Here is a 12100-nt window from a genome sequence, read left to right as displayed (position 1 = left end):
GATGTCTGAATAAAACAAACCAGTCAATAACACCTGTCTGACTGTGTAAACAAGAAATAATAATAATAAATTTAGTACTATGATCGGTGTAATTAAATCCCTAATCAAGTAGCAGAATAGTAAGTATAAGAGTTTTTTAAAACAATTATAAAGAACTAGTGTAGTATAGTAAGAATGTGAACCACATCCCTGGCTGACATCCTGCATAATGTTTCATTTGCCTTGAAATGGAACATGTGTGTAGTCGTGCAAGAGTGCTCTTGCCAGAAGTGGGAAATTGTGCAAACACACTCATGCATTCAACAGCCATTGCTTCCAATGGCGGGTCACACAAGTGTTTTTGTGCAATCTCCCATCTTTATGCAAGAACGCTCTTGCACAACTCTGAACATATTCCATTACAAGACAGACGTAATGTTGCACAGTATGTCAGCCCCTGGTTGAAGCTCACTTCAGCTATGAACTCACTAGAGGGACTGAGGCAAGTCACACTCTCTCAGTTCAGCCCCCCCCCACATCCATAACAAGGGGATAATTATCTACTCTAAAGTGGCAAATGTTAAGTATTATCGGTATTATTATTGTTCTATTGAATGGGGAACAAAAAAGCACTCATAACTAGTGTTAGCAAGCCTGGTCCCTACACAACACATGGAAAGAACTAGAAGCACCCGTATGTAGGCTACTAATGCAGAGGGCATCTTCATATGTTGAAAATGTGAATTCAAAAAAACCAGCACATTAATGATTGCCTGTCAGCTCATGAAGTTTCTTGTTTGGCTCAACATGTTACTTCATCTGATATGGATGGATGTGCATCTAAGGGTCAGACTAGATGTCACCTTAAGCACATGATTGAGACTAGTGTGCTTATTTTTAATTCACTAAATTGCAAGCTGGATCAGGCTGCGTATTGGGAACTTGACATGGTGGGGTGGGGCTTTAACCCTCTGTCCCCACCATGGTCCAAATCTACCCTCACCCAGGGCTGCGATTTGCCTTGAAAAAACAGCTCCCATTGGCCCCAGGGTAAATAGCAGTTTTGGGTGCCACAGTCAGGACCATCGTTAAAGAAGAATTCTAGACCTGATCACATATCTAGCTTGACCCTAAGTAAAGGGAGAGAGAAGACTGTTGTATAAATAGTGTCCAACAGCAACTTCATCGTGCTGCTCAGTATTTGATCCTTTCATGGGTTTTGAACTACTTCAGAGATATTACTCACATGTGTGTAGTCAGTGACATCATAAGCAGGGGCTGAGTCAGGCATTTTTAGAAGACTTTCAAGCCTGTGAGCACTGAACCTTCCACAAAATGGCTCCGTCCAACTGATAACATGTCCTCCAGCTGTTAAATTCTCTGTATCTAATGGGGGGGGGGGATAAGAAATAATAGATTTCCTATGTAGGATAATATATGGACAGGATGGAGTACAAGGACCATTTCAGCAACACAATACCATGAACTGTGGTGTTGCATGAGCATAAGAACCCAGGGAGTTGCAGCAATGCAGCTACATAGGATGGCGCAGCAACTGCACTATGCAAAGCACATATCAGAAGATAGGGCAGAGAGGGAACATATCAAGTACATAAAGTGTCATCCCAATCACGGCAACAGGAGAATGACCAAGAAGCTTCCACTTCCCCATACACATTCTTTGTGCCAGGATGATACCTGATAACATGAGTATTCATTAAACTATACTTGAGTGCCAAGTGCCAAAGCCAATTAAGTGGACATCTAAATTATGCCATGCACTGACCTTGCAAAACACACATGGCCACAATGCTCATTAGAATACAGACCATAAGGGGAAAGTGGGAAAGAATGCCCCTCCCAAGGCCTTGTGCTGCGGGGAGGGGAGTTTGTCCCAGCCCTGCCTAGGCATGAGCCCAAGAGGCACCTGATTAGTCAGGGCCTAATTGGGGGTGGGGGTGGGTCTACTGCTACTGCTGCTTCCTGCCCCATACTCTCATTCGGCACTAAGATTTCCCTCCCTCCTATCCCTGGGCTCAGAACGGGCTTTGCTGGTCGACCTTTTGGGGGCCGGGTAGGAATTTTTGGCTTCCAATGCATAGGCCTTGTTGGGAGGGGGGGTTATCCTACCTCATTCTGAGACTTGAGTAGTTAGTAGTTAGTTGGTCACAACTGGGCAGGGACAGTGTGGGCTGGGGGTTAGCTAAAGAGATTTAACATTGGTTAGCACCCTTGGGTAGTTAAGTAGGTTCAGTGGTCAGTCGCTCCGGTGGTTTGTGCAGCCCAGGGGGCTGGCTGGCCATGGAGCCAGATCCAGGACTTTGCAAATCCTAGGGCTCGGCGTTCCGGGAGGTGTGAAGCCCTGGAAATGCCCATACCCCGTTGGGTTGGCTATGAAGGGACAGAAGCGGGTTCTTTCCACCTGCTTCTTTCCGGCGTCAGGGTGTGTTGCCCATTTAGGGCGAGGGCTAGGACTGTGGAGCCTGAACCCTGCCTTGATAGGCCTGCACTGTCATGGGAGGTGGAGTGTTTCCCTCCTATTGTCTGCTGCTCAAGTCAATCAAATAAATGGACAATAAAGTTGTGGCCCTTTTTATACCCAACACTTGTGTCTGGTCTTCTTGGGCTAGGGTCTGGTGACAAAGGACGCTGTGTAAGAAGCACATTGAACAAAGTGGTTACACCACAGATATCTAGCCTTGTTGTGGCCTTAATGTTAGGTATGAATAGGGCATAGGCCTGACCAAAGCCATCGACAAATGATCAGGAAGCTCTTTAAAACTCCTTTGGCATTTCCTACTGCTTGTAATGAATGCATGGAAAGCATCTGGAGGCAAAAGCCTTAACAGGTGTTCTTTTTCCTCTTGTCCAGTAGTTAAAGACTTCTGCTGAAATAAAACATTCTAAAGAAAAGGACAGTTACCTTTTTCAAATCCAGCCCGCAGAAGAATTTTAGCAGATGATGGCTTAGTTTCACATTTGACCGAAAGAAGTTCCTCGAGCTCTCTCTGGATCTGCAGAAATGTAGAAAAGCAGACTGCATGGCTTTCAAGATCTAAGGTTACTCAACTAGGCAGTGGCAGAAATCTGTGAGGATGAATATGAAGAAGATAGCTACATCCCAGTCAGGGGCATAGCTAGGGAAGAGGGGGCCCATGTCACGCCTCTCCCTGGTGCCCCTCAGAGTGAGGGAGATGGAGGGGGGACCTCAGGAGCTGGGGAGGCGGGTTCTTTGAACCCATCTCCTCAGTTATAGCAACACCTCTGATCACAGCTACAGGATGAAATGGATGAGAACCTTGTACTACTGTACAGTCATCAACAAAATCAGCCACGACTTTTCCCTTTGCATATTGTATGTTTTCCCTGATAGGATAAATGGCAGTGCGTGTGTGCGTGTGCACACAGGCACATGTATGTGCGATTGAAAACATGACAGGTGGGAAAGGATTCAATGCTCTCCAGCACTGCAGCCCTGACCCAACTGAGGGGACGGGGTCATGGATACATTAAACTTCAAAAAGTTAAGCACATTAAGGTCATCTGAGGAGGTCCATCTCCAGTTACCACCAGTTCGTCTGCTGGCAACTCAGAGGCGAGCTTTCTCTGTAGCTGCTCCTGGGCTTTGGAATGCACTCCTGGCAGAAATCCGTAATCTGAGTTCATTACTGTCTTTCAGGAGAGAACCTCTCTGTTTGGCCTGGCCTTCCAGGGTTTTTAAACTGCTGTAAACTATTTTAAATTGTTTTAAATGTTTGCCCTGGTTTTCCTGGGTTTTTACTGTTTGAATGTTTAATTGGTTTTATTCTGCTTTTATAGTTTTGATTTTGATGGTTAACTGGTTTTAATTGTTTTTATTCTGTTGTAAACCACCCAGAACCAGGAAGGGTGGTATATAAATCAATCAGTCAGTCAGTCAATCAATCAATCAATCAATCAATCAAATAAATAAATAGTTGGATCTCCTTCCATCTCATCATAGTTTGGCCCTGAGCTTCTCCAGGAGCAGCACTGAGGTGTAAAGAAACAACAGAAGTATGCACAATGCCTTGGCAAGAGTATTGTGTTGCTCTGTCTTTTTGATCCTCTGTCTTCTTGTTCCCCCTTTATTAGGGTTTAAAAGGTAGGTCATACTATGCATGCTCTATTGCTACAATACAAAGGGTGACTTGTCCAGAGCAAAACCATTATCTACTACTTTTAATGAGGTTATTAATTATATTGGTTGGCTTTAAATGTTAATTATTGTCCACTGCCTTGAGGGCCCTCAAAATGGCTTACAAACTTTAAAAATAAAGTCATAAATCTAAGTACCGGTAATACAACAAGTGTCCTTCAAATTTAACTGTGGCTAAAAGACTGAGCTGTGAATCAGAACTTCTCCACTTTAACTCTTGCCTCTGCGTTGAATTTACTAGATTTTATGGTCTTCCATCTTGCTGATAAATGGGAAAATACTTCGTAACATATTCCCAGTGATTCTATAGAAGTATCTATTGGCGTATGATTCTACGTACTTTTTCAGCTGTAATATTTGTTGACATGAGGTTGGTGGTCACATTATCCCAGGCAAGACTAAACCATCCTGTGCCAGATACTATCAGCATCTGTAAAACAGAAAAAATACCTGAAGACTACAAATCTACTTTTCTCCAGCTGGGTGAAGATAGGAACTGGAATTGGCACTGTGTTTTCACTTGGGGATCCCCAACTACCACCTTGCCCACAACACTAAAAATAATCCCCACCACTGTCCTGAACAATTATTCCCTGCAATCTGGAGATCTAATCCAACATAGCAATCATATAACTTGGACTAGCCATGAAGTCTGGCAAGGAACATTTCAATTTTGAATATGATAATCCCATCAAATCCCTGTTTCTCATACTGGATTCTTTCCAACTAAGGACTAAATAAAACATCACATTAAATGTGTAAACTGACAGCTGCATGAAGGCCCAGTCCAGAACAGGACTGCAGAGTGGAGGTAGAGAGTGTCTAACTCTTTACCTCTGCATCATTTTCCCAAAGATGGAACAAGCAAAGTTATCAAGTAACATTTACATAGGAAGTCAGAGCATCGAGCTCAAGCCTGCTACATATTTAAGTAGCATCCTAATTCCAAAGTTTAGACGAGCTCTAACACTTGCCCGTGTAAATGCTCTCCCAACAACTGTGCTCCATGGGAGATTTCAGGGTATACCATATGCATCAAGATTATGCCCTTGTGGATCTGGTAATGTTGAAACAACTGCTCATGTTCTTCTGTATTGAAGGAGGGGCTTAGCTCTGATGGTGGATGGACGTGTTTTCCTGAGCTCCTCCACTCCTCATCATTTTAACTGTTATTTCCCCCTTTTTAGTCCCTATTTTTATACTATTTATCTTATTTTCTTTTAAATACTTTTTTATACCTTTTAATCCTTGGGCAGAGGTTTTAGTTATTCCCCCCCCCCGCTCAAATCTCTTTTATTGCTCAAATCTCTCACACACTATGACGAGGAAGAAGAGAGCTTGCCTCAGCCCTGCATCTGGCAATGTGGAGGAGGAACGCTGTCCTAAACAATCTCGGATGGAAAATTTTTTACTTACTGAAGTAAGTGCCTCCCATATACCAGCTTCGTTAAATAGATTCAGCCCATTGAAGTCTTTAATTGACCCAGATTTAGAGCCTAATGAGAGGACTGCTATGGCTTCTCGTCAGACTGATATAGCTCAAGTTCCACAAGACATTGGAAATCTAAATGCCACCCTTTCTCAGTTCTGTAAACTTACTGCAAATACCCTTGAACATATGCTGCAAAATCTGCATTCTCTTGAAAAGAAACTGTTCTTCTGTATTGTGATTATTACAGAGACATAAGACGCCAACTAATTGCCCCACTTTTGATTAATTTTCCGGGTCATGAGATGATTTTTTTTAAACTATTTGCTCACTAATCCTAATTCGGATGTTATTCATATTGTGGCCAAATATTATATAATATGCCAAATGCCTATAAAAGTAGTCTGATTTTATATTATTATTATTTTCTTATTTGTTTTATATTGTTGTATTGCTGGTCCTCAACCAAAATAAAGTTTTATTTACTTTCCCAAAGAAAATTGTCCCCTTGAAGCTACCAAAGGCCTTCATATATGCCATTTGTTACACTCCATAGCTCTATGCGGACATCCCTGTACAGATCAGGCCCCCTCGCAGCAGCTAATTTACTCTGAAAATAAGCCCCTAACTAGATGTTGACATGGTTTAACATCATGTTTCGTTTGGACCTGAGGTATCAAAAAGGCTGAGGAACCATTTCTACAACTATTTTTCAAAAGATGTCCATACATGTAGTCCTGTGTAGTGAATTGGTTCTGATGAATGTTTTGACACACATTAAAACTGTGATTTACCACATCTTGGCTCAGTCCACTTTTTGATGGCTTTGATGACTTTTTAGGATGTAGTGGTATAGTCATAAGGCATTCACAAGACCGGTATATTTCTTAATAAGTCAATCAGTATATGAATTACTGTACCAAAACCTATCATGGGAAGCGGACTATTAAGAATTGACATAGCAAGTTATGTGAATGAACTAGGTAATTAACCTCAGGCTCCTGTTTTTTTTTTTTTTTTTTTTTTTTTTGCTATGGCTGCATTCTCACAATTATAGCAATAGTTGAACAGGATTGCTGAGCCCCGCAGATCTGAGTGTGAGAATGCAGATTTAATGGGCAATCCTGGTCAAACTGCTGTGGTTTAGCCAGGAGAGATTAGCCAAGATCTAACAAAAACCAGTCAGCATTTTGCTACAAGCCTGCAGCAGTGCAGGCAGATCAGCACCACCTGCATTTTGCTGTACAACATGTGGACTGAATGGGAGATGAGTTAGTCATGATGGTGATTAGCTATGATGTTCTTTGGATACAACCCATAGCAAATGTTCAGCAAAATGTGAAATCAAGATCTGAAACCCAGCAACTATTTCAAATCCACTGACAGAATAGAAGGGTATTTTTAACAGAACAAACTCATTTTGTTCCCCAAAACATGGGTGCTCTAGTTCCAGAAACCAAAATTTAATCATTTGGGAACCCAAACTGAAAAACTGAATTTGCAACCCATCAGTATCTGAAATTACATTTTGATCGTGTAATTAAAGAAGGATTGACAAGAAGGAAGGAGAAGAATGAATTGGCAGAAAAAATAACAGAGTGGAGAAATTGCTTCCTTTTCCATACGTGGTAGCCATTGATACAAACATGCTGAGCCTTTATCTAGGATTTCTGCACAACCTAAGGCTAACCCATGTAAAAGATAGATGGTATTGCCTCAAAGTAAGGAATTCTCTGGAGTGGAAGAACAAAGAGTCCTGTGCCACCATAAATGCTAAAAATGTATTATGGAAGACATGTTTGTGGACTAGAAACCATTTATTAGAGACCAGGAATCAAGAAGTAAACCTAGCAGGTAGATTCAGGGGCATATCTAGGGTAGGGCAGGCAGGGCACATGCCCCGGGCACCACTTGAAGGAGGGCGCCATTTTTAAAAATGAAATTTAAAAATGTTAATTTCCACCGAAAACAAAATGGCCACCACACATGCTCAAATGGCCTCTGCAAGGCCCTAGTATCTGGCGAAGGTCAAATTCTCCATTTATTTTTAAAACTTATGTAATAGTGATGCTACAATGCATAGTAGAGAATTAGACAGGCACTTCTGTTTAGTTTTCCAAGTACACCTCCATATAGTATTTGGGTATTTCATGAGCCCCAGCATACTGAAATTTGTCGTTTTCCAGCATTTTTTGGTCTGGCTATGTCCACTGCTAAATAGTTTTTGAAATATTAAAAGATTAACGAGCTTAACTTGTATTTTTGAGCTGATATTATGGTAAAGTTATCTGAAAGATGGGTGTCAGATGTTTGGACAGGGGGCGCAATTTCAGTGCTTGCCCTAGGCACTATTTTCCCTAGATACGCCTCTGGGTAGATTCCAAAAAAATGCATGAATTGTTTGACAGATTCTTCCAATAATATAACTGAGAACCCCTGTAGAGAAATCTGCTAAAGCCCTGCAGCAGCACCTCCAAGAATTTGGAAACTGAATCATAAGCATGAAACTGACCTGTATCTCTGGAAGTCGGACTGCACTGGCATGTATTTTGTGCTTCTCTCTGCGATAGGTATTCACCACCTTAGGGTTTAACCAAGTATTGTGTATCTGGACCCCAACTTTCATGCTGCCGCTTGGGGACTTCCCATTATACACTGCTTCCAAATAGTACATCGCACCACCCGTAAATTCAAATTTCTCAGATTTTGGCTTCCAGGGCTGACTCCAGTTCTCCTCCTCCCAGTGTTCTGGCCATGCCGAAATGCCTTCCAGATTAGATGCCACTTCCATCTGTTGTCAAACAAGTGCAAGCAGGAAGATGGTTACAGCAGACAGATGTGTGTTTGGATACAAGACAGACTTGCTTATTAGTGGTAATATTTGAATGGCTCTGAAGCACATGATACTCTGTGTGCACCTATGAGGTTTTTGAGGCAGTACAGGGATGATTCATAAGAGCATTCAAAATAGAAGTAGTAACATTCTGGCTCAGATTAATGGTCCGTCTAGCTCAAAATCATGTTGTCCGACAGTGGCCAGCTGTCAGCCCTGCAAGTATTCAATCGGGGACCACAGGACTTAAGAGTTATTTTAATACTATCTCCTCATATCTAATTCTCCGCTGCCTTTTCTTCTTTGTTCTGCACAACACCCTACCAAGTTTCTGTTTCCACCACATTTTGGAAAGTAAATACCAGAGGGAAGCTCTATTCTGCCCACTACCTTTTATTCTTTAAAGATGGCATCAACCTAACAAACAATCATCAGACTAGAATTTTGACTATAACTGTAGTTAAAATAGATGCATATTTTGACTGCATCTCTGAACTCAGTGTGAAGTTAACCATGCAGTCTATCTCAGAAGTGTTTGGGCAGTGCCTCTATAAATCACCTTAAAATCAGAAACAGAAATTTTGGCACAGTCTTCATCGTCTTTCTTCAGTTGTGTCATTCATTAATTTCAGTGCGATACTGACAAGCAAGCTTGAAAACAACCACCCCAGGGTGGGACACTAAGATTCAGCCAAAGAACAGCTACTATCAGATCTTCTACAACATGAGCAACAAGCCAGGCTGCCAAAAGCATTCAATATACTGTCCCTCTGCCACCCACACTGTGCTGATTGGCTGAAAAACCTTTCTCTGCACAAGCCGCCAAACAGTGGTTACCATTATATCCCAGTGTATACACAACGGGTAGGAGCATCTTCATTCACTTCCAAAGCATGTCTTCTAGGTGGAATTCCCTGGGCACACTATGTCCTGGCACTTTCTGGCCTGGTTTAGATCAGGGTGAATGAGACTGCCAGAACCTTAGGCTTGTGCACCCCACACCTGCCTCTTCCATACAGAAAAGGAGAGACTCTCTTTTTAATGTCCAGACTTGGTGAGCTGTGGTTTGATCAAAGGATGATTACTTAAAACAAACTCCCTCAAAGGTCTGAGCCCTACCACACCAGGACCCTCTCACTCCCCCATCACCGATGAAGGGAGCACATCAAATGTATCAGAGAGGCAGGCTGCAGGCTTTCTCTTTTTAAAAGTTCTTCACTCTGGGAAGGGTAAGCAGGGTCTGGGGAGATAAAAGGGCTCAGATGGAACTGGGACTAAGGAAGAGCAAGTGGCTCACTCAGACTCTTTGAAGGTCTGCAACTCCTTGCTGCCAGCCTGACTCTGCTCTCACTGATGCCACCTTGTAGTTCCTGCTTGTGGTCAGGACAGGACAAGAAGCTGGAAATGGTCTCCAGTGGTGGAGAAACAAGAGCTAGGAAGCAGGCCAAAAGAACAATTTTGGAGTGCCCACTTTTTAATGGCGGTCAGGCTTTTCTTGTTCCTTTCCCCCCAAAGCCTCAGAATGGGTGAAAAGGAGGCTCACTCATCACCCAGTTCCTCCTCTTACCCAGTGGAGCTGTCTCCTTAAAGGGCCAGTCCTGGTCTCCCTCCTGTGATCTCTCTCTCTCTCTCTCTCTGCTTGCCTGCTGCTTCTTGCCCCTGCCTTCCTTTAATATCCCCTCCCACCACCCTGTAAACCCACAGGAGTTCGTTCCACTCCACCCTCCAACCCTTCCCCAGCTCTTGCTGGCCACCTTGACAGCCTTTCTTGTGCTTCCAGCAACCTGCCGGGGTGTCAGCTTATTTATCCACTGGATTTATATACTGCCTGATATATCTTTAGGTGGTTTAAATAAAAAATAAAACCATTTAGAAAAACAGTTAAAAACAATTAAAACAGTATAAAAATTATTTAACGGGCATTATTTGATTAACATCCAGCTTCTCCCACACTGGGCCACCCACGGAGCAAGTGGCCATTTCAGGGGTGACGGCCAGGAGCACGTCAGGTGTATTTGTGGTGGTTAGAAGGATGTTTGGCACAATGGGGAACTGGGAACCCTAAGAGTGGCTTGCAATCTGATCTAGGGGGCCAAATTCACACATTGTTTTGGATTTTTTTAAAGATATGGGTAGCATCTCTGCAACTAAAAAATGTGAGAGTGGACCTTATGGAAACCAGCTGTGCCATCTCCACAATTACTATTATGTTTTTATTATCACAGGTCACCAAGGTTTCCCCTTGTCAGAGACTCCAGGTTTGAACCAGAAACCGCATGGCCTAATGCAGGGGCCTATCCTAATATGCAATTGGGGATGTGTATTCAGGCCTTGGAGCCCTGTTTACAGACACAAAAGAGGGCCAGAGACATACAGGACATGTCTGGAATAAAAACTTGGAGCCTGACCTTCTGCCCTTGTCTTATCAACATTGCCTTTTTACCTGCTACAGGACTCCAGCATGTTAAGATCAAGCCTCCTCTACCAATAAGTGCTCTTAGAACCCCAGTCTAGATAATATACTCTCCAGCTGTTCATTCAGATATGGTCACCCAAAGCCCCTCGGTGGAATTCTGACTGTTGCAGCTGACATCCAAACAGATGACCAAGCTCTAAATCACAACAAACTGCAGCTGGCCACCCAAAGGCAGCAGCAAGACATCCCAAAAACAGCCAACAGTAGATACAAATACAAGATGCAATTCTGTGCAGATCCAGTTTGCACAGAGGAAAGCCACCAACTGCAGATTAAATTACTAGACATGATTCTTAATTTATTCAGACATCAAGATTTGGCTTTGCCCAAAATCCTTTCTTGGCAAGTCCAGTAACAAGATAGAGGTGTCACTCCACCTTTTTAATAAAAATGTAAACTGTATCAAAAGTATGGAGAGACAAGATATACATGCATACAAATCAGTTACACCACAGTTATGCAAGGTATTGCCTGGGGAGGCCCACCTGGCGATGTCTCTTCTGGATTTTATAAGATTCTTGGGTCAGTTTAGACAGATGCTGGCACATGTGATAAGGAAAGGGGCATACAGAGAACATGCCCGTCATGACATCAGCAGTGGACATCCCAATGACCTGAGCTCTTGGCACGACTCTTTATGGCATGAAGGAGGGGGCCTCTACATGCATTCCAAATAGGCATTTGGAGTGCGTATAGAGCGACAGTTCAGATTATAAGCCCCACACACAATAAAGGGATGTGCAGAGAACTCATTGGGCAATCGGTTTGCTGGCATCACAGCAGATGCGCTCTCAATGCAACCCCTTCCTTATCATGTGTGACAAAAGTTGTCTTGTCCAAATCAGCCCATTAAAAGCCTTCCATGTTTCACCAAGCCTTCCAGCAAAGACTCTCAGAACTAGTTTATAATGTAGGAGTTTTTATTTGTTCTCCAGATTCTGCCTGATCTTTTAGTGCTCCATCTGTTTTTATATACTGTGGTAATAGTTGTACATAGTTCAGGGCCACTAGGTGGCACTGTATGGGAAGAAAGGGAAAGTTTGGGAAGGGAAGATTACAGTTAGTTTCTGTTTGAGCTCAACATGGTGTCCAGGCTCTTTGTTAACTCCACATATACTATTTTATTCTTTCATTTTAATATGCACCACTTTACATTTTTTAATAAAAGCATTAACAGTTTGGGGACCAGGGATAGATTGGGACTTC

General features: G+C 42.7%; 1 protein-coding gene across 1 annotated transcript in view; it reads right to left on the bottom strand.

Annotated features, from left to right (window-relative positions):
- The window catches only part of PKHD1 (PKHD1 ciliary IPT domain containing fibrocystin/polyductin), a 436391-nt gene that overhangs the window by 384438 nt on the left and 39853 nt on the right, over window positions 1-12100 (bottom strand). The window contains exons 10-13 of the mRNA XM_053273219.1: window positions 8098-8376; window positions 4497-4586; window positions 2903-2993; window positions 1226-1365 (exon numbers count right to left, since the gene is read on the bottom strand). Coding sequence (XP_053129194.1) covers window positions 1226-1365; window positions 2903-2993; window positions 4497-4586; window positions 8098-8376 — 600 coding nt within the window. The remainder of the gene's footprint in view (window positions 1-1225; window positions 1366-2902; window positions 2994-4496; window positions 4587-8097; window positions 8377-12100) is intronic.

This window comes from Hemicordylus capensis, chromosome 1, assembly GCF_027244095.1.
Source record: "Hemicordylus capensis ecotype Gifberg chromosome 1, rHemCap1.1.pri, whole genome shotgun sequence".
NCBI classification, from domain to species: Eukaryota; Metazoa; Chordata; class Lepidosauria; order Squamata; family Cordylidae; genus Hemicordylus; species Hemicordylus capensis.
The sequence above is the reverse complement of the archived record's forward strand: the minus strand, read 5'-3'. Positions and strand labels throughout refer to the sequence as shown.